Below are 26148 nucleotides of genomic sequence, written 5' to 3' on the forward strand. Positions count from 1 at the left end.
GCTGTCACAGAAGGGGCGGGCAACCTGATGGCACTTCCCAAGGTGGGAAGTGGCAGGGGATGACAGCCCAGGAAAGATGGAGGATGGCAGGTGCTCTGAGCCCAGCCAGTGGGAGAAGTAAGTCCTCTGCCTGAGCGCCTGCCAGATCTTTAGGGGAAAAAAGATAAGCATTTGAAAAGACAGAAAAACATGTATTTAAGTGCATATTTTTTCCTTTTGTCTTAGGCTCCAATATGGGTTGCACATCACTGTGGGATCCTGTTTCTGTTTTAAGATTTTGTTATTTTGCTCATCATGGGTTTTTTTGCATTAATTTTAATTTTTTAAAATATTGCATTAAAATATTATTCATCTTGACTATTGAGGGGTGTTTTGGTACCCCCTTAAATTTTGAATGCTTCTTGCCTCACCTTAATCCTGGCCGTGACAGGGTAACTTCATACTTTTGGTCTTCTCATTAGGTCATAACTGGACCAAATCCAAAGGGAGGGAAAATGCAACGGGACAACAGAAGCAAATGCAGTCTTTAACAAGTATTTAAAGCAAGTAAAGTAGCCCATCTGGGTGAGAAATAGAGACAAACATTAATTAGGATTAAATGCCTTTATAAGCATTTATCTGTATTAACAGGTATGGTTCCCTTGTAAACAGAAATGACAGTTCTGTCTTCATCCATTCAACCTGAATTTAAACTTTCTACTTGTTGAATGCCACGCTAGGCTCTGGGATTACAAGGATGAAAAAGACTGAGAGTTTACACTCTGGTGAGGGAGACAAACTGGGAACAACTGACCTGAATCCAATTCAGTAAATGCTCTAAATATGTGCAGAAATAGTTTGCAAGTACAGAGACGTAAGCAGAGGGTTTTGTTTGTTTCAGTTTTGTTTTCTGCTGGTTGAGTCTCGTTTGTACTGTGGGATTTTTGTTTATGGAGGCGACTGAATGACAATATGCAAGGTCAATGCCGTGGAAAGGAGATTTTTACTACTTACTTTTCCCTAAAGAAGGGGGTCATGCAGGGTCCCAGTGGAAGCATCAGATTTGGGTCAGAAGGCAGAAGCAAGAGCAGGAGGAAAATTTAGGCCAGAGCCTTTTTTAGGGTTTGCACTGGGCAGGGCACAGTAAACAGCTTGGGACTTGCTAGTGTGAACAATGAATAGTGGGCTTTGGGCTATAGGAGTGTTCTCTTCTTGCCTGGTACCTGGTGGTCCTGGGATGACTGAATTAGGACAGGGGAAATAGTGACTCGGTGTGTGAGTATTAGATAAAAGGGGTGATTGGCTTGCATATGAGAGCTGTACTCCAAATAAATTGGTATCTTTAGGAATTAGCTAGCCCTGGGAAAATGCAATCTCTCTCCAGCTAGCAAGATTTTTAGAATGTCAAAACATAAGATACAGAAAATAAAGAACATGATTAATACAGTGGTGGGGGGTTATAAATATTACACAGACCATAAATATAAAGCATTAGTGGTTAATAGTATGGTGAATTGAAGAAGTGGAGTGTTTCGTTGTTGGGGCATGGGGTGCTAGGGGGAGAATCATTTCCACTTTTCCAAGGAGTTGGGAGAAAACTTTCTCCAGGATACAAAAAAGTTTGGAAAACTTAGCGACGGGTGTATGTATAGACTTGGGAAATTAACATTTGTTGAATATCTAGCCAGGTACTCTACACAAGCAAATCTTTATTGGTATCCATAAACCACTTTAGAGGGATAGTCTTAAGAGATGAGTAAACAAGCTGATAGAATTTAGGCTGGGCGACGAAGGCTGAAGAAAGAAATGAGGGATTTCTAGGTCGGAAAACGAAGAGAAGAGACGGATTTGGGGGCCAAGGGCGGAGAAAACTTATTGTGAGATTTGGGGCCACGCTTGGAGAATACTGGGTGTAAAATTTCGCATGAGGGCTGGAGTGACTCGGGCAGATGTGTTAACAAGGGCTCAAAGGCTCCGGGCTGGGCCAGTTTAGGTGCTAGAATGAGAGGAGAGAGTCCGGGAGATCCAAGGGCGAGCTCGCGGACAGCGGGCAGAGTTCACGTAGGTCGGCGGAGCGGGTATATGAGGTGCAGAGGAATTCCGGCGCGCTGGCGCCAGGCAGGCACGGCGGCGGGCGGAACCTTCCAAGGAACCGCCCCCAGGCACGCCCTATGGGCGGGGCTACCCTGTCCGTTACATAACAAACCTGTGCGAGCGGCTGGGGAGCGGCTCGGGCGGTGGCGGCGGGGGGCGGGGCCTGGGCGGGGCCAGGCCTGCACCGGACCAGGCAAGATGGCGGCCGTGGACACCGAGTCGGCGCCGCTGACCCTAGAATCGCTGCCCACCGACCCCCTGCTCCTCATCTTATCCTTCTTGGACTACCGGGACCTAATCAAGTAATGGGATGATGCGCGTGACACGGGTGTGGCCATGGGTGGGGGAGGAAGCGGTAAGGCAGGAAGGACTGAGGCCCCGCTCGCCGACGGGACCCGGACTCCCGCGTCAGCCAAAAGGTGACACCGGGGCCGCCCTGATCCTGCAGAGCCCCTCGGGGGCCGGGGCGAGACGGGGACAGAAAGGGCCCTGCTTTGAGGTCGTCCTCCCGTCCAAGGCCCAGGCCTGAGGAGCGTCTAGAGCCCTCTCTCCCAGGCCTCGGCGAGGCCCTGTGGGAAGCGGGGAGGTACTGTTACCCGCTCCCGCCCCGCGGACCCCTGCGCCCTGCACCTGCCGGTCCTCGGGGTCTTTGCCGGATTTGGCCAGCCCTGGCCACTTTGGAAAGGTCCTCATCCGGGCCGAGTCCTCTTCTCTGCCAGGGTCCCGGACCTGCGGAGTCGGGCGCCAGAGTGGGCAGGTGAGATGCCCGAGAGGAGCCAGGCGACCCTCTGAACCTTGAGGTGCGACTTCTGCAGCAGCATAATATCTCGCAGGGCGCACTTTCGGACTTCTATGCGAGATGATTGTTTTGCTTTCAGCCTCCCGGCTCTCGGCTGCGTGTTGGATTTTGTGTTTTGGTACTGACTTCCGGTGGTGCGATACAGGTGACCATCTTCTCTCCTGTACGCTTTGGCTTTCCCACATTACTGACATCTATTCCAAAAATAAACACCAGTTGCTGGTAAGAGTGGTTAAATGCTAGTTCCTTCAGCGCTTGGGGCTGCTGGGGATAGTGGAAGAAATGGCGCTGTTTACACCCTTGACAGCTAGTGGCATGGCTCTGCCTTTCTTATGCCACCGTGTATCTTTGCAGAGGAGGCAGAGTCGCCCTCTTAAGGATGGGTAGCGAGATTTCGTTTTGTCTTTTGGATTAACCATTGGATTGTAGCCATTTGATGATTGTGCCTTGTGTTGGCAGGCATCCTTTTAGAAATACAGGCTTCTAGGAATTACTTGTAGCTGTTGGTTGATCTAGCTAAGTGGTGACAGAGGGAAAACTCCAGTTTCTGGCTGCTATCTATATTAGTACCTGTAACACTTTTATTTTTCTAGAAAACAAATTTTTATCTGCTCAGGCTTGTTCTAAAGCAGAGAAATAAAGTTTATCTTTTCTTCGGAAAAGTCTCTTCCAGCTGTTTACTCTTTTCATCTGAAATATTCTGTTGATATAGTCTCTTAGAAATCTAACACATACACACCCCCTTTTGATCTTTGGGCTACATTGCTCCCAGAGTGATCTAAGATTTGTCTGCCATCCTCCTCAAAAACCTATAATGCCCCTTGTTTACAGATTATAACCTAAACTTCTGGGAGCATTTAAGGCCCTCATTATTTGGCATAGTCCACTCTAGCCAAGTAGACCTCTGCCAGCATACCACAACTTGTGGGGTTTTTTTGTTCTGTGGATTAAGCTCTTGACCCTATCTGGAATGCCTTGCTCTCTTTTCTCAACTTGGCAAAATGGAATTCCTTTAAGATGCCCTCTCCTGAGTCCTAGCTCTACCTTCTTCCTTCCTCTGCCTGTTTATTCACCATACCAAATAGATTATGCATTTCTTAAATGTAGAAACTATGTTTACCTTTGTCGTCACCATTTATTCAACTGATTTTTTTCTTTGAGTGCCTGCTATGTGCCAGCCTGTTAAATGTTTGGGATATACTAGTGAACAAGACAGATAAGGCCCCTCTCAAAAGCTTACAGTCTAGTTGGGAAAGACAGAAAAAACAAACATGTATAATTATAGGAGCTGCTATGTGCTATGAAGGAAATAAACCAATTGCTCTGTTAAGGAATCTGTTCAAATTGGAAGGAGCTGCCATATATGAAAGACAGCATATGAGCAGTCTTGGCAGAAGGAACAGTGTTTTCAGAAGATGATTGGACAATAGCATAGCCTGTTGGAGGAGCTAGAAGACTGGTGTTGCAGGAAGTAGGGAGTGACTCACAGGCAGAGTAGCTTGAGAAGAGACTAGTGAGATCATGCAGGACCAGGTGCGGAGATCAGATTTTATTTGAAATGCTTTAGGTAGTCAAAGTTTTAAACAGAAGTGACATGATCCCTCTAAAATGTTTGTGGAAGTGAACTGAGTTGAATACCGTATTAGGATTCTTAAGAGAAACAGAGCCAATAGTGTGTGTGTGTGTATGATTTATTATAAGGTATTTGCTCGTGAATTACAGAGGCTGAGAAGTCCTACGATCTGCAATCTGCAAGCTAGAAGCCCAAGAGAGCTGGTTGTATAGTTTAAAGGGCTGAGAGCTGGAGAGCTGATGGTGTAGATTCTGGTCTGGGTCTGAAGGCATGAGAACCAGGAGCGCCAAGGGCAGGAGAAGATCAATGTCTCAGCTTAGCTGTCAGGCAGAGAACAAATTCAACCTTCCTCTCCCTTTTTGTTCTATTCATGCCCTCAATGGATTGGATGATGCCCACCCACATTGGGAGGGTCATCTGGCTAATTTAGTTCACCTATTTAAATGCTAATTTTTTCTGGACAGACACATCAAAAAATAATGTTTAACCAGCCATCTGGGCATCCCTTAGCCCAGGCAAGTTGACACAAATACCATTGAATTTTATCTACAGAAAAGTATCCTGTGTACCACAACTTCTTTCCTGCACTATACACCCAACTTTGTCGAGTGTCCTGGCCATTGCTAAGCTGTGAAGTTTGGGGTACTTATTTGCTGAACTGGAATGGGTTGGATTGGATTAGTCCATTGGGATCATTGTATAATATAAAGAGCATAGTTTGAATCTCCTTCTCCTTTCCAGAGTGATTTATTGTGTATCATTCATAACCCTTAACCCTCTATGTATCCGAATTACATGTGACACTTTTTAGATACACACTTGCCTGCGGTACAGATCTCACCCCATGCAGACTGAGTCAGAACCTCTAGAACAGTAGATCTCATCCTTGATGTGTATCACAATCACCTTTGGTGCATATTCCAGACAATCTTTTATGTTGTTAACACTTGAGACAGTGGAGGGAGAGAGATGGGAAGAGGAAATGGACTCTGAATTCCCCAAACTGGAGGGATTCTTATATTTGCAACTGTTAGTTTGGGCATCTCCTGAGCTTGGCAGATGAGGATGAGAATGTTTCTGTAAAATCTGAAAAACAAATACAAAGGCTCTTCTATTTACCTTCAGTTTTTTGACATGTCTCACTCATGGCCTTCACAAACCCCATGTGATTGAAGAGTCCCTTAATTGATCAGCTATTGCCCAAGTGAGATCTTTCAATACCTACTTTCTCTAACTTGTGATTTCTCTTCTGAAAGGATAGAAATCTATTTTTTAAAAAATCTTAGTTTCATTCTTTTTGCAAATTAATTATGTAGGGTAGGATTTACAGGATTGGAGCACTATTGTATTAGAAATCTCTGTATAATAAGAAAATCATTTGTTTCTGACATTCCATGTTTTTGAGCAGCTGTGGAAACTGAATCAGAACTGTTGTGAATCTGACACCTCTTATAGGTGGGCTTTCCAATAGCTGCTGTAATTAAAAAGTGTTTTGGCTACAATATTTCTTTCCTTTAAGAAAAGAATTAGAACAAACCAAAGATCTGTGTTTTTAATACAAATGTCTCACAGATCTTAAAAAGAAAAAAGAAAAATGACTTTATTTACACTTGAATAACATTTCTTTCTATATGTAGAAATGAACTGCTCCAATAATAAATATAGGAAAGCTTTCTGATTTGAAATGAACTCTAATGGTTAATATGTTTTATAGACTTTTGTATGAAAATTTCAGTTGTAGACACTTTGGGGTTTATGTATGAACTCAAATAGTTAAGATTTTACTACTCACAAGGTAATTATACTAGCTAACATGTTAAACAGGTTTTAGAAAATACTGTTTCGCAATTATAAGGGTAGAAAGTAGAAAATAAGAAAAGCAAAAGGAATAAAACAAAACTTAACATTGAATATTTTCATCTTTATTTTAAAATTATTTTCCTGTTTTCTTTTATTCTAAACATGAATCTGGTTACTGCCAGTTGTTGCTATGTCAGTCGAAGACTTAGTCAGCTATCGAGTCATGATCCGCTGTGGAGAAGACATTGCAAAAAATACTGGCTGATATCTGAGTGAGTATTTGGGAAACATGTATTCTTGAATTTGGCCCTTGGCTTCCACAATGCTAGTCTAGCCTGATCCTCCTCTCTGACCCTTGTCTCTTTGTCTCCTTGGATGGCTCTTCTTGTGCCTGTCAGTAAATGCAGGTATTCTCCAAGCTTCTGCCCTCTGCTCACTGCCCTTCTCCCTCTGTGAAGTCTCCTGTATGCACTCTTGCAGTCTGTGGAGACTCCCTCCATGCTTCTAACTCCCAAACCTGAATGTCCACCCCTGTCTGTACAACTGTTTTCTGGATCCTTCCTTTGGATGGCCCATACGGTTCACTGAATTCAGTAAATGCTAATAAATCTGACAGAATAAAAAAGTGTAGATGACAGAAGGTGGGAGTTGGAAAAGGTGAAAGAAAGGGTAGGATTACTAGTATCTTTTTCTTAGATTGAGGGGAATCAGATAGTGACGAAAGTTGGTGAAGCAAGAAGTAGAGGTTTAAATATATTATTTAAAGCTGCAAGCTACTTGATAGAACTAAAAATTAATAGCAGACCCACAAAACATTGGGAGGAGAAAGAGTAGGGAAGAGGGAATTTTAAGTATTGCTGTATCCTGATCTTTATACTTTGGGGTACCAGTAGCTAGGTGTAAACTTGATAAATCAAGAACTAGAGGCATAAACATTTAGAATTGTAGAGATTACTTCCAGAAATAACAAGTTTCCTTTGAGGGTTTGGGCTTAGAACAGCAAACTGCCTAGTTTTTCATCATATGTTCTTTGATATTTTTTGGTTTCACTAACATACGTATATTATTTAGATTAATAAAGAGATACTTCCCTTCCATCACTGCCCCCGCCCCCAAAAAACACACATGGCACACAACACCCTGAATTGTTCTTTTTTCTATCCCTAAACCTGATCCTCCTGCATTCATGTCTTCATTGCAGTGTTGTCCATCTGGGCATCCAAGCCAGAAACAGGAATCATCCTAGTTCTCTTCTCTCCTCTCTCTATATTCATTCAGTTACCAAGCCTTTCTCATTTTAGCCCCTGTACATTTTTTGAATCTTTCTACTCATTTCACCTAGCCACCACATTTTTAGTTCAGTTAATCATCTCTTACCAAGAGTGCCGCAAACCCACCTACCTCATCCCTGTGCCTCTGGTGTACACCACTCCCACACCACAGCCACAGTTCTGTTCTTTTAACTGTCCTGTGAAAACCCTTCAGTGGCTCTCCATTGTCTACAGGATAAGGTCCAAGCTCACTAGTATATTACCTTAAGGCCCTTTCTAGCTGCCTTATCCTGTACCACTTCTGACTCTTAAATTTATACTTCATTCTTTCTCTCTGATTAGACTGTATGTTTTTTTGAAGACCAAAAGTGTGCCTTATTTTTAATGTCCTCATTGGCTAAGTAGACAATAAATGTTTGTGGAATTGTACCAAATAGAAATATTGAATTATGTGATTCCTTTGTTATGCTGTGATTCTCTGGCTAATCTAATGTAGGTAAATTAGATTAGTATTATTGTATCATTAGATTCTAAATATTCTCTAAAATAGAGAAACTACATACATGTTTTAAAATATTATAGTTAGCATGTTTTTAGGAGTAAGCTGAAATTCATACCCCGTATACAATTCACATTATATCTTATTAAGGATTAGAACACTTGGAAGAAAATAAGTCACTCACCATCCCACCATACCAGCAATAACTCTTGTTAAATTTTGTGATGTACATACCACTTTTTGCTATCTAGTCTTCCCTTGTAGCTAAAATAAATGAAAAGGAAGACAAACGGAACCACAGATTCCTAATAAAGTACATTGGTAAGTGTCTGAAATATATGCTAATTTCATTTCAAAAGATTTTTAATCTTACTTTTTAAATCTACTTAGGGAAGAGAAAACACAGAAGAACCAGTGTTGGAAATCCCTCTTCATTGATACTTACTCTGATGTAGGAAGATATATTGACCATTATGCTGCTATTAAAAAGGCCTGGGATGATCTCAAGAAGTACTTGGAACCCAGATGTCCTCGGATGGTTTTATCTCTGAAAGGTATTGGAAATGCACGGTCTCCCTTCCCCATTTTAGTTACTATAGTATAAATAGCTTAAATAACTTTGGGTTTCTATCATCTATGCTGGTCTGTGCTAATCCAACATTATCTGCTGTTCACCATTCACATTTGGACAAGGAAATAGAAAGCCTGTATTGCTAAAAGGACCCTGGTCCAGCGCTTGCCCTGTTTTTGCCTATCTCAGGATCCACATGATTCTTTATTAGAAAGGAAAGCTGAACTTTTTTTATCCTTATATTTGTTTCACATTAAAAAAAAAAACTATTTATTCTAAAACTGCTTGAGGATAACTATTGTGATTTCTTTTAAAAGACCTTTTTTTTGTAATTGAAAAATTGCCTGCTGTGTCAGCCATCTTCCCTATTTTCTGTAAAGTGTTTATTTGACAGTCTAATATTTGGAAAGACCAAATATCACAGACTTGGTCTTTAAACATGTAAGAGCAGCACAGGGTAGGGAAAACTTCCATCCCTGTTTTGATATTTATAGAATAATGAAAATTAAGACTTGAACCAAGGTCTGTTTGACTCCAGAATCTGTGTTCTCTCTCCTATTATTGTCCAATTTTGGCAAGAAATATTAATAAGCTATTTCCCATTGCTTGAATTTTTAACTTATGCCCAAGAAATACATAAATGGATTGCAGATATATTGCTGCTTATCTGCTTTAGCCTCCAAATTTTTTTCAAATTTCTCCACTAAAAGGAATTTTATATGTGTTTTGGTTTTGCTAAGCTGAAATTGGGATCAGTTCTTCTCAAATGTATTCCTTTTGAACCAAGGTCTCTTTTGAAGTGGCATTCTTTTTACATGTCATATTTCTGCTGCAAATATGAATGCGAATATGAATTTCATACAAATCACGATTGCATGACCAGGTACTTAAAACTGAATTGCTAGGAGGTAGAAGAAAGAATGATTTGGCAGAGAGAGTAGAGCTTTGAAGGAAAGTATCCTTGATTAATATTTTTAATGGCTTTTTTCTTGGAAGAAAATAATAGTATTATCTACTTGGTATGTAGTGTTAAATAATTTCAAGAGGAAAATAATTCTGAAAATAGATATTTGGAGGTAATAAGTAAAATAGGTAAGGGTTTGCGGTAGCTATTACTTACTAAACACAGAGCTAGGCACTAAGCTAAGTACTTTGTATTATTTCATTTAAGTTGCTAAAATTCTGTGAGGATAGGTAATTGCTATTCTCATTTTATAGGTGAGCTACCTGAGGCATAAGAAGCTAAGTAAGTTGTGTGCAATCACAAAGCAAAGTCAGAGCCAGGATTTGAATGTAGGGCTGACTCCAGAGTTGTGGTCTTAATAGCAGCTGAAGGGAGAGGGGACCTATCCTACATTGTTCAGAATGTCTTAGGACTCTTAGAGAGCTAGTCCAATATTAGGATATTTGGAATATGAGAGTGTAGACATGGTTCTCCTTTGAGGCACAGAGCTACCAGGAAAGGAAGAAACTTAAGGATACATAACAGCTTCTTCCTTTTTTCTTTTTCTTTATCTGCCCACCCCCACCCCACCCCACATACACTCAGTTTGGTATCCTCAGGCTCCCTGCTCACTGCTCTGTACCTGGTGGTTGGAGGTGAGGTTGTCAGAGAATTCTTTGACAGCTCCCCCTGCTTTACTCCCAGGTGCCAGTTCTCTGGGGTCTTCCCCATGAGTTGGAATAGGATAAAGGCTTTGATATCTAGAAGCTGGGGATTCTGGAAATGTAGGCCTAGGAGTTTTAGGATGGAGTCAGGAACCTAGCTACTCAAGAGCCATAGTCCCTGACTTGGTTTCGAGGTTGTAGAGATCACAAATAGGAAGGAAGCTTGGAAAGCAAATAGGCATTGGGCTTGGTAAAATTTTTTGAAGTATCTTGAAATCATGATATATTGACATACCTTCTACCAATCTATCTAATGGTATATATCATGTATCTTTGAATTGCATATTAACCTTAAGTGTTGGCTTATACTTCTAGAGCTGGAAAGGACTTTGGAGATTATTTATACCCGGATTAACAAACTTTTTCTTTGAATGACCAGATAGTAAATATTTTAGGCTTTAGGGGACAGATGGTCTCTGTCACAACCACTCAGCTCTGCTGTTATGGTAAAGCAGCCATAGACAGTGCAAAACCAAATGTGTGTAGCAGTGTTCCAAGAGAACCTTATTAGGAGAAACAGGCGGCAGGCTGGGACTTGGCCTGCAGGCTGTAGTTTGCCGATGCCTGATTTATACCAGTCCCCTCATTTTATAGGTGAAGGAATGGGCTCTGAGAGTTTAGGTGACTTTTGCAAGGTCCCATAACCAGTAACTAACAGAGAACTCTAATCTAGGTTTCTTGGCTCCTTTTCACTGCTTCCTCATATAAGTAGGCCAGGGGCAAGGAAAGTAAATGAATACTCGTTGAATGCCAATAAAGCATTTTATTAAGTACATGAAGCTTATTTAATCCTCAATGTAATTCTCTGAGGTAGGTGGTATTATTATCTTCTATTTTGCTGATGAGGAAACCAGATAAAAGAGGTGAAATAACTTGCCAGAGATCACAGTCAGTATAGTCGTCCCTTGGTATCCTCAGGGGATTGGTTCCAGAACCAGCTGAGGATATCAAAGTCCGCAGATGCTCAAGTCCTATTGTTGTAATTGGTAGAGCTGTTATTTCAGCCTGGTCTGTCTGGCTCCCAAATTCTATTATAGTAGAACGCACCTTTAAACTTTGATTTCACTGTGTTGTAAACACTGTATTGTCTTTTGCTTTGTTTGTTTGTTGTTGTTTTACTTTTTTTTTTTTTGTCTTGCTATAGCTTTTCTTAATGTTGCGTGTTAAATGTCCAATATGTAGCACTAACTATATAAAAGTTTCTTTCCTCATTCACCTTCTGGTTCAGGCAGCATATTCAGCTTGTTTTCTTTTGTACTAAACTTTTTTTAGTAACCTTTTTATTTCGTAGTAGTTTTAGATTACAAGACAGTTGCAAAGATAGTACACAGAGTTCCTGAGTTCCTGTACACCCCTCACCCAGCTGCAGTTTCCCCTAATGGACCACCCTGTGGGACATTTGTCAAACTAAAGTCTTCATTGGGGTATCACTATTAACTAAACTCCATACTTCATTGGGAATTCATCAGATTTTCCATCAGTGGAATCCTTTTTCAATTCCTACATCCAGTCCAGAATACCACATTGCATTTAGTTGTCATGTCTCCTTAGGGTCCTCTGGTCTGTGGAAGTTTCTCATTTTTTTCTTGCCTTTCATGATCTTGACAGTTGGAAGGAGTACTGGTCATGTATTTTGCAGTATGTCCCTCAAAGTGACTTTTTAAAGAAGTATTATTCATGGTTGACTGGAGTAATGGGTTTTCAGATTACCACCAAGGTGAAGTGTCCTCATCACATATCTTGGGGTATGTGATACCCACAGGCTATCACTAGTGATGTTGACCAACCTGTAGAAATGTGTACAGATCATAAGTGAACAACTCAGTGAATTATCACACTATGGACATGCCCACTGTAACACCCTTCAGGTCTAGAGGTAGAGTAATTACGTGTGCCTGGAACCCTCTGTCTTTCTCAGGGATGACCACTATCCTGATTGCTAATGCCACTGAGTAGTTTCCTCTCTTTTTGAACTTCATATATTTTGCATGATTAAGTGTGTATTTTGTGTGAATTATTTGTTTCATTTGTTAGATTCAGTTGTGTTGTGTGGTAACAGTAGTTTGTTCATTTTTGTTTGGAGTGTAAATAGTCCATTATATGGTTAGACCATAGTTTATATATTCATTTCACTGTTGATGGATATTTGGGTTACTTCTAGTCTTTGGCTATTACAAATAATGCTGTAAATCATTACTGATGTACATATGAACTTATTTCTATCAGATAAATATCTAGGATTGAGTTTGCTGGGTTGTAGTGTGCTTGTATTAAATTTCAAAAGATACTGTTCTTTTTCCAAAGTGGTTTTATTACTTCACATTCCTACTAACACTTTAATGTTGATATTCTTTTTATTTTAGCCTTTCTGGTGGTTGTGTAGTGGTGGTTTTAATTTGCATTTCCTTGAAGATGTAGAATAATGACAGTTTTATCGCTAGTTTTCCTATCCCTAAATGCCTTTTCTTTATTTTTTTTGTTTTATTGAACTGGCTAGAGCCTTCAGTACGAAGCTGGATAGAAATGAATAGGGAGCATACTTATCTTTCTGACTGCAGAGGGAAAGCTTTCAACATTTTTCCTTTAAAGATGATGTTTACTGTCAGTTTTTAGTAGGTACTCTTTAGCAGATTGAAGAAAGCTCCTTCTGATCCTAGTTTGAGAAAAGGGTTTTTTGTTTTGTGTTTTAAGTGGATACTTGAATTTTTCAAATGCATTTCCAGCCTTGTGATTATCATATGACTTTTCTACTTTATTTTGTTAGTGTGCTGAATTATATTGATTGATTTTCTGAATGTTAAACCAACTTCTCATTCTTGGAATAAATTTACTTTGGTTGTCATATATTATTTTTTTTATATACTGTTGGATTTTATTTGCTCGTATTTGGGGTTTTTACTTCTATGTTCATGAAAGAGTTTGGCCTGTAATTTTCCTTTCTTGAGATGTTCTTGTCAGGTTTTAGTATCAAGATGATGCTGGCCTTGTAAAAAGATCAGGAAGTGTTGCCTCTTTTTCTGTTCCTTGGAAGAGTTTATGTAAGCTTGGTCTGATTTCTTGCTTAAATGATTAGTAGATATACTACTGAAGCCATTCAGTCCTGGAGTTTTCATTGTGGGAAGGTTTTAAATTAAGGATTCAATTTCTTTATCAGATGTAGGACTACTCACATTTTCTACTTAGTCTCATGTCAGCTTTGATAAGTTGTGTTTTTCTAGGAAATTGTTCACTACATCTACATTTTCCAATTTATTGCCATGAAGTTTTTCAAAATGTCTTCTTAGCTTTGTAATGCTTGCTGGATCCATAGTGATTTCACCTTTCCATTTCTGATATTATTTGTGTCTTCTCTCTGTAATTCTTGATCAGTTTTGCTAGGTAGGAGCTAATCAATTTTATTAGTATTTTCAAAGAGCTGGCTTTTGCCTTTGTCAATCCTCTCTATGTTCATTTCTTATTTCATTAATTTCTCTGGTTTCTTCTCCTTGAATTTACTTTGCTGTCACTTTTTTCCTGGCTTGAGATTATCACTTAGATCATAGATGTTTTCAGCCTGTCTTGTTTTCTTCAAATGCATTTAGGCCTGTAAATTTCCCTTTAAACATAGCTTCACCTTCATCCCACAAGTTTTAATATGTTGTATTTTCATTAACATGCAGTTCAAAATATTTTCTGATTTCTTCTGATTTCTTCTTTGACCCATGGATTATATAGAAATGTATTGCTTGATTTCTAAACATTTGGGGCTTTTTTTGTAATCTTTTTAATATAATTTATATTCTAATTCCACTGAGATCAGAGAATATACTCTGTATGATTTCAGTCATTTGAAATTTGTTGTGATTTGTTCTATGGTCCAGCATGTAATCCGTCTGGGTATATATTCCATGTACACTTGAAAAGAATGTACATTTTGTCATTATTGCCATTTAGTGCTATATATATGTAATTAGGCAAAAACTGTTGATCATGTTCAGATCTTCTGCACTCTTACTAGGTTTTTTGGTCTCCTTGTTCTGTTAGTTACTGAGAGGTGTGTTAAAATTTCTCACTGTGGTAGGCAGAATTGAGAGAGTTCCCAAGATTCCCATCCCTGGTGTACATTCTTGATACAATGAGAGCCTCCCCTTGAGAGAGTGAGTGGTGCTGTGGATATAATTGATTTCAGTCCTGTGATTAGGTCATATTATATGACAAAAGTGAAGGGGTTTTGCAAATGTAATTAAGGTTCCAAATTAGTTGCATTAATCAAAAAGGAAATTATCTTGAGCAGGCCTGACCCAATCAAATGAGCCCTTAAAAAGAACTGGGCCCCCTAGAAGTCAGAGAGATTCAAAGCAATGGGTGTCTTTTATCTTGGACATGAATAAGCAAACTGGCATGTTGTGGAGAGGGCCAGGTGATAGGGAATGGCAGGTGGCTCCTAGCTGAGAGCCTCCATCCTACTACTGCAAGGAACTGTGTTCTTCTAACAACCAGTGTGTTTGGAAGAGTACCCCAAGCAGAAGGTGCATAAGATGAGCTAGCAGCCCCAGTTTACACCGTGATTCAGCCTTGTGGGACCCGAGTAGAGGAGCCACTTCAGTCGTGCCCAGAATTCTGACTTACAGAAACTGAAATAGTAAATGAGTGTCGTTTTAAAGCTGCTAATATTGTGGCAGTAGAAAGCTAATACACCCACTGTAATTGCAGATTTATCTTTTTTTCCATTTTAATTCTTTTTAATTTGAAGCTGTGTTATTAGATGCACAAAATTAGTTAGAATACCCGTGTAGTGAATTTAACCTTTTTTGCAATTACAGAAAGTCCTCCATTATCTCTAATAATGCTATTTGCCTTAAAGTCTATCTTGTATGATTTGAGTAGAGCTATTTTAACTTTCTTTTCTGTATCTACATCTTTAAGATGTGCCTCTTGTTTATAATTATGTTTTGTTTTTCATCTGGTCTGTCTTTTAATTAGATTATTTAGTCTGTAGTTAATATAATTACTAATATATTTGAATTAAAATATACCATGTTTCTTTTTTTTTGAGTAAAGGTAGATAAAAGATACATTCTACATAGAGTGTAAGGCAAGAGAAAGGCAAGAATAGGTGTTGGAATTGGGTGCTCAAGTTAAAGTAAAAGTAGGTACACACTCCATAGACAGAGTGTGGGCCGTCTCCAAAGAGGAGGGAGCAAAAAAGGGCCCATGTTTCTATTTTTTATTTGTGTCAAGTGAGTAGGTGTTCCTTTTTTGCGTTCTTCTTATCTCTTATTCCATACCTGCTTTCCTTCCTTATTTATCTAACTTTTTTAGTGATTAGCCTAGAGATTAAAATGTGTATCTCTGACTTAAAGTCTGTTGTAACTTAGTGTTTTTACCACTTACTGGACAATGAGAGAATCTGAGAATATTGAATTTCAATGACCTCCCTCCTGTCTTTGTGCTATAGTTTTGTGGTTTTGATTTTCAACATATCTTATATCCTTGGAAACATTATTTTATATATTCAATACTACCTTAGATTTACCTCCATGTTTATCTTTTCTGGTTACTCTTCATTTCTTCCTGTATCTTCATGCCTCCATCTGGGACCATTTTTCTTCTGCCTAAAGAATTCTTTTTAGTATTTTATTTTTAATGAGGGACTGCTACTGCTGAGTATTTTCAGATCTTTTTTTGTCAAAAAATGTATTTATTTCATCTTCGATTTTGAAGTATATATTCACTGGATATAGAATTCTAGTCAGTGGTAATTTTTTTCGGCACCTAAAGATACCGTTCTGTTGTTTCTGTTGAGAATTTAACTGTCATTGTTGTTCCTCTGAAGGCGACTGTGGCTTTTCTCCTTCCCTGGCTGCTTTTGAGATTTCTCTCTGTCTTTGATTTTTAGCAGTTTTCCAATAATGTGTCTAGATAATGATTTTCTTTGTAATTATTCTCTGTGGGGTTTATAAGATTGATGTTTTCATCAATTTTGGAAAATTCTCTCAACCCTTTGGTACTGCTGAAAGCTTTGCTCAGCTTCTCGACCTGTCAGCTGTATGTATGCTTTCAGAATTGGCAGTTGCCTCAAAGACGAGGTGGCTCCAAAGGCCTGGCTCTCCTCTCTGTTTCCCTGTTCTTCTGGACCTCCTCCGCCACCACCCATACCCCCAGCTCTCACAGCCTGTAAGTTCTCCAAAAGCCTTGAAACCAGTCTTCTGTTGTTCAGTTTTTCTAGTTCTCAGCAAGAGGTTTGGTCCAGCAACCTGGTGGGCCATTGCTAGGAGTGAATCTCTTCCCTTGGTATTTGTAGTTACTGCTTTCCAGAGCTAGAATGTATGGCAAGCTTGCAAACATGAAAAGTTGAGTCCTAGGTAATGACCTCATAGCATGAACCTACACCAAGCTCTGTATTTCCCATTAAGAGACTAGGTTAAAACTCTTGAACAACATCAGTTTAGAGACCTTCTGGAGAGTTTTTAAAATAGAGAAGTGTGAGTATATTAGATAAAGAAAAATGGGATATGCTCTAAAGTTTATGTTGTAATGTGAAAAAATTATTGCGGGTCTCATTGGTGCCTACTATTCCATATTTTAGTTAGTGCCAGTGTTTTCCCTAGTAAGAGAAAATTGAGGAATTTGCTTGCTCAGTCCTTCAAATGTCAGAGCCCATCTAAAATGATGTAACATTTCTCTGAACTTTCAGTGCATTTCCTTATATTTCAGCAGTATATTCTGGACAGAATTCACTTGCTCATTGTCTAGGCGATAGATTGCATTTCTTCTTAGATTTAAGGCTTAGGGTTTCTGCATAATTTGCTTTTTTTGTGCATTTGCAGAGGGTGCTCGAGAGGAGGACCTGGATGCTGTGGAAGCTCAGATTGGCTGCAAGCTTCCTGATGATTATCGATGTTCATATCGTATCCATAACGGGCAGAAGTTAGTGGTTCCTGGGTAAGAAATTCACTATTTTGGTTATTTTTAATGATACAAGTTATTTTCTAGAAATGAAAACAAATTGTATTTATAGTTAGTTAACAGATTAAAGGAGTATAGATTGTAGCAATCTATAAGACAAAATCTACAGCTTGAATTTGATTTTACCAAAATAAATGTCTCAAAAACATCATTTTTATCAACACATCTTTATAGTTAAAATGAAGTCTTGTTGGAGGGGGTACTACGGGACATAAGGTAGATGTGTGTATGAGTATAATTTAACTAAAACTGTTCTGAACCCTTGAAATGTTTATTTTATTACAGGCCAAGTAAATTGTTTTTGAGAGCTTGATGTAATTTCTATGCATCATACATGTAAAAAGCAATAATTTGTTCAGAGCTACATAACTCAACTAAGGAAAATATAATTTTGTCCTATTCAAGCGTAGCCTATAATTGAGTGGACTGCTTTAAACTTACTTCTAAAAGATATGAAATATCACTGTGGAACCTTTTGGTAAAAGCAGACCATGCATTAGCTGTCACATTTGCTTACGGTTTTAAAAGCTCTATGCTTTGAATGGTTCTACTCTTTTGTTCCTTTATGAAATTAAGTGTTTTCAGAGACATTGCACTTGTGACATGCTAATGAGAATTTAGGGAGAGCTTTGCATTGTTCTTATTGGAACATGGTATCTCTGTGTGTGCAAAGAATCATATGAGGCTCTGTTACCATTGCAGATTAGAGTTGAGTGAGTGCAGGCAATCTGGGAGGTGATCGCACTTGAGATTATAGGCGGTATTCAAAAATCAAATATTGGGCCATTAGGACTAGATTAAGCCTAAATTAGTGGCTTTTTTTTTGTAATCTATTTTCCTGTCAGACTGAAACTTGACAAAATTGAAAAATTGTCATATTTCAAGAGCAAACAGCAGGGAACTTTATTAAAAGAGTTGCTCAGAATTGCCATGACAAACAGGTCATGATTCCAACACAGAGATTTTTATCTACCTTCCGCCCAAACAGTGAGACTTAGGCTGGGAGTCTCATCCAGCCCCGACTCCTGTGTTATTGTCATGTGTAGTGTTCTGTGAGATGAAATTAGACCCCACACGTCCCAAGGTTTTGAAAATTTGGACAAGGTTTAGACTGATTTACACCTATACTGTCTGGTAGGATAGGGTAAGTTAAAGGTTGTATCAAGATAAAGGTGTCAGAGAGAATTTACCCCTTTAAACATTAAACTAGTCATACATGCATGTATAGAAAAACACTGGCAGTTTATGGTAGGATAGGTTTTTGAAAGCAGTAACACTAGTTCCTTTTTAAAAGATTGACGTTTATACAGTTTAGACATTTAGGCTTTTAATTTACATCAGAATCTTTCCACTCAAGAGTTTGAATTTAATATATACAGAAATTGTGATGTTTTGGGTATTCTCGGTTTGAATTGACATGTTATCAGTTCTCTTGAAGTTGTCAAAGTGAAATTATTATTCATCAAAAAGATGAAGCACAGCTGGGTTTTTGGCATTGCAATTGATTAAATTTTGAGTCTGTATTTTCAGGTTGCTGGGAAGCATGGCGCTGTCTAATCACTATCGTTCTGAGGATTTGTTGGATGTTGATACGGCTGCTGGAGGCTTCCAGCAGAGACAGGGACTGAAATACTGTCTCCCTTTAACATTTTGCATACATACTGGTTTGAGTCAGTATATAGCAGTGGAAGCTGCGGAGGGCCGAAACAAAAATGAAGTCTTCTACCAATGTCCAGTAAGTAGGAAGTATGCCTAAACGTGGCTGTAAGTGGTATGAGCGTATAAAAGTGTGCATTAGGAATTTTCAGGTTGTAGAATGGGTATAGAGCGTTATGCAACTTAATTATAGACCTGTCTAACTAGGGGGCTAGTATTCTGATATAATGGCGTGGAATGTCAAAAGAAAATTTTACCAATGGACAAGCAATGCAAACTTGTACATACAGAGGGGAAGCTGTGATTTGTGTTACATCACTTTAAGTTTAAGGAAAACTAGTGAGCTTTTTGTTGAAGTGACTAACTGTACTATACATTTCTAACTTAAAAAATTTAACTTTTGAACATCATTTGCTTCAAGTTCTAAGTATAGTAGAAACATTCTAAACTCTTTCTTCAGTAGGTATTTGAGTTGTTGAAAAATGTAGATTGTTCTTAGGAGACTTTTGTTATGATTTCAATATAAATACTGAAAATATCATGGCATTTGGTTTCTTAGTCATTCCTCAGTTGCAGACCTTCTGCCTTTATTTTTGCCTAGATGTGAACTTTTAACTTAAAAGAGGAATTGAAAATAGAAAACATTTTTCATAGTTATCTGAGACATGTAACTCCATATAACATTTGAATTATTTAAAGAGCTTGCATAGCTGTTAAGTTTTTTTTTTTTCTGAGCATTTTCACATCTTTTATAGGGTAATGACTTAGTCTCTGCATTTACTGAGAGAAGTGACTAATCTAGAATCATTCAGGTGTCTTGACTGAATCCAAAGCTCTGTCTTCTGGGTTCATAGGCCATATATCTTCTTACCGTTTTAACTTCCTAATTGTTTTCTTGAAGGATAATTTTTTAATTTATTGTAACAGTAATAGCAGTATATAAGCACTTTAACTGTTATTGAGAAGTACCTGCACTCTTCTAAGGACTTGATAGGAAGAGCTTAAATACAGAAATCAAAAGAGCAGGAACTGAAAAGTGTGAGAAATGTCTGAGTGTTGGGTGGAGCACTTAAGTTATTTTTATCTGTTTTGCCTTGTCCCCAGGGAAGGATACAGATAGTGAACAATGAGAAATTAAGTAAAATGTATTTTGCTCAGTTGTAATATTCTTTTTCTCACTAGGACCAAATGGCTCGGAATCCAGCTGCTATTGACATGTTTATCATAGGTAGGAGAAAAAAAGTCTTCTTTTTCCCTTCTTCCTTTTGGTCAAAAATATTCAAGTTGGTAAAAAACTTTTCAGTTACTTGATCAGCTAGCGATTTCATATTTCTTAAAGCTTGCTGGTTCATCAAGTACTATATCTAGTCTCTCATTAGAATAGCCCTCGTATTGTATTTGAATTTGGTTTCTATTTGGAAAAAAGCCATGCCTTTACAACCTTGTGCTCTTAGGACTCTGCTGTAGAACAGTGAGATGTATAGAATTGCTAGGAATGTGTATAGAGTTCCCTTACACACACATGCATTTTCTGTCAATCATATTAATACATAATTAGAGACATAGATACATGAAATAACTATACTTTTTCTCTCTTGGTGCCAGTGCTGTAGTAAAACACTAATAAGTCACACTGGAGACTGCAGAACAGCAGTCTTCAGAGACCATTGTAAACTCTGGGCCCTGTAAACTGCTTGGCACATCTGATTTTTCTTGGCCTTAAAAGGATTTTGAGAACAATTTAATTTGTATGCAAGTGCAGCTCACCCCTTTGCCGTTCATGCATTCTTGTTTTGCTTAGATTTTGCTCACATAAGAGAAGATTCCTGACTGTCCATTCTGCTTTTTAAAGGTGTCTCTGGCACATATTAAACATCCTCATATATTAATAGTAAAGGGGCCTTGCAGGCCAAGGTATCTGTATCTAATTATGTCTCCTAATTGGAACCTTGAACAGAGTATCCGTCTCTATGTGTTCAAACTATGGCACACTCTAGGTCTGACTTCACAACGTCAGGAAGTTCTCTCACCTACGTAGTAAGTTATAAAACACTTTGAAACTTGGCTCCCAGCTTTCAGCTCACCCTGATTTGTGTGGTCTGTGGTTTCTAAGTTAAGCACCCTCTGGGGTTATGCCCCTGCTCCTTGCCCTCTTTGGCTTCTCTGTGTGAGAGAAGATGATCAGCCTGGCTCTAGGCCACGGGTGCTGCCCAGTTTATAAACTAAAGGCTTCCTGAGCTCTAAGGTGAGCTCCTGGCGAGGCTCTTAGTTTGGTGCTGGTCTGACATGGTGCGAAAGACACCACCGTTACTGCGCAGTACCAAGGGCTGAGGATACTCTTCTAGGAGCTGGATTTTCTCCTAGAATGAGAGAGCAAAGCAAAAGATTTGAGATGCACTAAGAGATGAGGTGGGAAGCTAGTGCTGTAAGGAAAGATGGGAAGGCATCTGATCTGCCTTTACACTACTGATAAAACCCCAGTACCATCAAAGAAATGCCAAGGTATGGGCTTACTTTAAAAGGTAAACCACCTTGGAACATATAAATTACATCTTGATTCAACTAAGTTTGACTTTCTTTGAATTTTTGGTAAAACATAAGATGGAATCTTCTGACATTAAGAAAACTGGAATCTATGTGGAGGTAAGTTTAGTGGTGAAGGCTGCATGAAAAATTTTGTCCTCATTTTAAAGAACACACTTTGGTATGTATTATAATAAATGAAGGTACATTAAAATACACCATGCCAGTTTCCTTTTTTGTGTAAATCATTAGAAATTTATTTTTTCTTAACATTGTATTTCATGAAATACACAAAATGATTTTTAAAACTCTACAGGGAAACTGCTTCTCAAAATTGTACCTTCTGTGAGTTTTAATGACATTCATGTGGCCCCTTTAGATAGATGATCAGTGATCATTTGAACACAGTAGCATTTAATAGAGGATCAGAGTAGGCCATTAATAGACATTGAGAAGAGTAAACTATTATAGTTTACCTTCTCTCAATTGATAAGTTTAAAATTTTAAAGCTGTAGACCCTCAGACTCAAGCTTAAATTGTATCTTCAATCATCCGCTAAACAGAATACTAAGTAAATACATACTTTAAATTTAGCATCTGACATTCAGTGTGGCAGAGTGCAGGAACTGGGTTAGTAGAAACAAGATTATGAAAAAATTCATTGAACAACGTTGATTAAGGGACTAATTTGTGCTCGAGACTGAGATGTATTAACAGTAAACAATGGGAGTCTGAGAAAGTTATGTTGTACTGCCTAGAAGAGGCAACATAATTCACGCAAATACTTGTTATTCACCCAATCACTAGATCGTGGCAGTATGGTCTAGACTGGACCATCCCAGTCTTTCTTCTCTGCTTCAAGCAGGTTGCTGAGACTATGGAGGGCCACTGTACATTTGAATCTGTAGTAGTGCAACTAGATCACTTGGGGACTGGCCTGATTCCCAGAATTCCACAGTGCTGTACCCCTATTAGATGTCCAGAGCGAAGCTTGGCTTCTGCCAGAATTTTGTGCATGAATCAGGATGTACCTGGACTAGGGATGTACCCTGATCATCTGAGGATAGGTGCTGGTATTTTTTCTGTAGCTTCTTTCTAGACATAGCTGTATATCCTTTGTTTCATATGTTCTAGAAATTATAGACAGAAGGCTTTTCATTTTTGTACCAGAACAAATTAAAGTTTAAAAGTCAACTATTTAATTATAAGTGTAAGAAGTGATTTGAAGGTAGGTTGAGGATTCCCTAGCAAGGTAGTTGAGAGTAAGAGGCATAGAATTGAGGATAGAAATTTACTTAATAAAGGATTAGTCGAATGATATCTAGAAATGTTTCTAGTTTTGATAGCACACCTTAAGCATAGGGAAGTTGGAATTGTTTATTTCCTGTATAGATTTTAAAAATCTATTTGTCCTTTTTCTCCCCCTTCCTTGTTTATAGGTGCTACTTTTACTGACTGGTTTACTTCTTATGTCAACAATGTTGTATCAGGTGGCTTCCCTATCATCAGAGACCAGATTTTCAGGTATTTCACTTGAGGCTTTTTGGATTAGAATGATTATAAATTAGAAAAAAACCATCAGTTACAGATCATAAGCTGAAGTTTCCCAAGAAGGTTAATAACAGAGGCTCTCATCTGAAATCTCATTATTTTATTCGCACTTTAAAGCCAAGACATCCAAACAGTTGAACAGCCAGTATTTTTTTCATCTTGAGGAATCAAGAGAAAAAAGTGATTTTGATTTAGAAGTTGTATCTTTATAGTAGTTTTATAATTTTTTTTTTCTGGTGAGGGGAAGTTGTTTGCCAATTAATAGCTTTATCATGAATAGCAAATCAGTAACTATTAACTCCTGAAAACTGTTATTTATTATCTCTAAGTGGAACATTCAGGTATTAGAGACAGTATTAGAGGTAATATTGGTTCACAGTAGCTTGGTGGACAGAAATGACAGGTTAATTACACATTAGAGGCCTCTAGAATAACATACTAACACATTTTTATTGTCAGAGTCACTGTTGATAGGCCATAGCTCGGTTTTCAGATGTCCCAGTAGTTTCCTTAGCTCTGAAAACTGAGATGAGCTCTTTTTTAGTTTCTAAGGTAGTTACAGAGCCATTATTGAACCACTGATCATTGAACCTTGACTGCTGTCATTACTGATTCAGAGTCTGCAAGATTTTCTAGTTTGTAATTTCTAGTTTTCTTCTGAGCTTAATGACTATACCTTTAAGGTCTCAAAAGTGATTTAAATTTTTGATCCTAAAGTAAAATATAAACTATTTTGCATTATATCTTTAAATCTTTTGTCTGACAGAATTGACGTTTATTGATTTTAAAATGTTTAATTTTTAAAATTACCTAGATATGTTCATGATCCAGAGTGTGTAGCAACAACGGGGGATATTACAGTTTCAGTGTCCACGTCGTTTCTGCCAGAACTTAGCTCTGTACATCCACCCCACTATTTCTTCACATACCGAATCAGGTAAGAATTTTAAATGGGGTTGACTTTCAGTTAATAGTGGAATATATCCTATGGATGTGTCATTATTGCCTGATCTGACATGCTATATAAAACACATTTTGAAAGGCAGCTTCTGGCTGAAGTGTGGAGGTAGGTGGATAACAAAAAATTTTCCTGCAACATAGTGTTTATAAAGTACCTTGAGTTTACATCAACCTGTAAGTTATTTCTTCAGATATAAGTATTGCACCAGGTACCACTGGCCACTAAGCTGTAATTATCTTGAAAGGTCAGTATTCGAGTTATAATGCATTCTAACAGCTATGAAATTGCCCAAGATAAAACCATGCATTTAAGTTTTATCTTGCCAGTTAAAAGTCTAATAATTATTTATTGAGTGCAGCCTGTATATTAGGCATCGTGTTAAGCACTGGATTTGGTTAAATAAAAAACAGATGTTAAATTCATTTTAATTAAAAGTACACTGTACTATGAGATAAAGACAACTCATTGCTCTAAGGGATTAAGAATGCTTTGTTTTTAGATATATTTTAAAATATTTTATGATGTATGTATTTTAAAAATACATATACTTGCATATATACATACTGGAAATAATAGTAATGATCAGGAAGCATTCTAGGATTTTGGTATTATATGCAGCCTTTGATATGTCCAGTTACACATGTACAGACATTTGTTGTTTTATTGTTTAATTTAGATCCTGCCTAGGATTGAGATATGCTTAAAATAGTAACACATACACATGCTTATAAGGTACTCCAAATGAAAACAAGAGTCAGCAAGTTCTCAGAGAAAGGGGGGTAATAATAGTATTGGAAACAGAGTCAAAATATAATCCCAGTAACTGAATAGTGGGTGCCCTAAATAGTGACATTTTGCTTTGAACTTTCTGGAAGCTAATGGAAAAAAGAAAAAATGGGTTGCATAGCCTTGTAATGAAAAAAAGGCTCTCCTTTTTTTAGAACAGAAGTTTTTCTTGGCCCTATATTCTAGAAAGCATTTCCTACACTGATCTTTATTTGAACAGTAAGGATTATTGTCACCATTGTGTTTGTAAATTTTTATACTGCCCTTTCTATTGTTGACCGTAACTGAAAGTCAAGTGTGTAAATTGAATGAAAACATTTCTCTGGGGGGAGTCAAGCTAATCAGGTCAGTATCTTCGAGACCTTACAGGAATAGATAGATGATTCACACAGACTTTAGGTTGGTTTCTTAACTTCCTTTGAAAATTCCTTACAAAATCTTAGCCCAAATACCATAGTTCTTAAATAGAAGAAACCAATGTGTCTCTACCACCCTGTTCTCTTCTCCAGGATTGAAATGTCAAAAGATGCACTTCCTGAGAAGGCTTGTCAGTTAGACAGTCGCTATTGGAGAATAACAAATGCTAAAGGTGATGTGGAAGAAGTTCAAGGACCTGGAGTCGTTGGTATGTAACCCAAGATTTGGGTTTATACATCAGTTGCTTCTCAGACATTTTGGAGAATATATATGTGAAGCATAGCTTCGCAGATGTGTGAGGTGGTAGTTAGTGGATAAGACTGAATCTTTTTAATAGCTGTGTTTTAATATGAAAGATAATAGATTCTGGATTCTCTTAACTACAATACTTTGCTTCATAAATACAATGTGTAAAGGTCATTATTTTACCAGTTTAGTTCCTTAAACGTGAACTTTTCTAAAATCATAGCAAACAGTTATTCAGGGATTGAATTTCCATTCTGTGGATCACATGGGCTCCTTGCTTTTTCTTCTCAACTTAATTTTTTTGTCTAGATAAATTATTTAGTATCATATTCTAAAGGATTATAAGGCCTAGGGCAGAAAGAAAATAAATTTCATGTTGGCTATCTTTTTGAAACTTCAACGGAAATGTTAAAATTAATAGCACAGATTTTTATTGTTTGTTGATTCCAGTCATCTCTAAGCTGATTACCACTGGCATTTGGCTTTTTAAGAAATTATGATTATCATAAGTTTCTGAGCCCTCAGATTTTTCAGGTTTTATGTGTGTGCTGCAGGAAAGTGATACTATTTAAATTATGTACTTCTGCTGTTTATCCTAAGCACATATAAAATTCAGGTTAAATTAAAGTTGTTCTAATTAATTGCCACAAATAGATTCATATTCTACATGTCTATTTAAGGAATTTTTCCTGGATTTATTGAAAGAAGTTTTTTAAAGCTGTAATTCTTTTTCTGTCATTTGGTCCATTGGTGGAAGAACTCTCCCTTGTGACTACCATTTTGTCTGGGCTAAATGCTTAAGATGC

At 38.0% G+C, this 26148-nt stretch overlaps 1 protein-coding gene across 1 annotated transcript in view; it reads left to right on the plus strand.

The window, feature by feature from the left end:
- The first annotated feature begins 2240 nt into the window (after window positions 1–2240).
- The window catches only part of FBXO3 (F-box protein 3), a 31151-nt gene continuing 7243 nt past the window's right edge, over window positions 2241–26148 (plus strand). The window contains exons 1-9 of the mRNA XM_011000569.3: window positions 2241–2375; window positions 6428–6517; window positions 8406–8569; window positions 17064–17178; window positions 18733–18937; window positions 20041–20086; window positions 22821–22905; window positions 23747–23869; window positions 25189–25304. Of these exons, the coding sequence (XP_010998871.3) occupies window positions 2272–2375; window positions 6428–6517; window positions 8406–8569; window positions 17064–17178; window positions 18733–18937; window positions 20041–20086; window positions 22821–22905; window positions 23747–23869; window positions 25189–25304 (1048 nt within the window). The 5' untranslated portion in view covers window positions 2241–2271. The remainder of the gene's footprint in view (window positions 2376–6427; window positions 6518–8405; window positions 8570–17063; window positions 17179–18732; window positions 18938–20040; window positions 20087–22820; window positions 22906–23746; window positions 23870–25188; window positions 25305–26148) is intronic.

This window comes from Camelus dromedarius, chromosome 12 (assembly GCF_036321535.1).
Source record: "Camelus dromedarius isolate mCamDro1 chromosome 12, mCamDro1.pat, whole genome shotgun sequence".
Lineage (NCBI taxonomy): Eukaryota > Metazoa > Chordata > Mammalia > Artiodactyla > Camelidae > Camelus > Camelus dromedarius.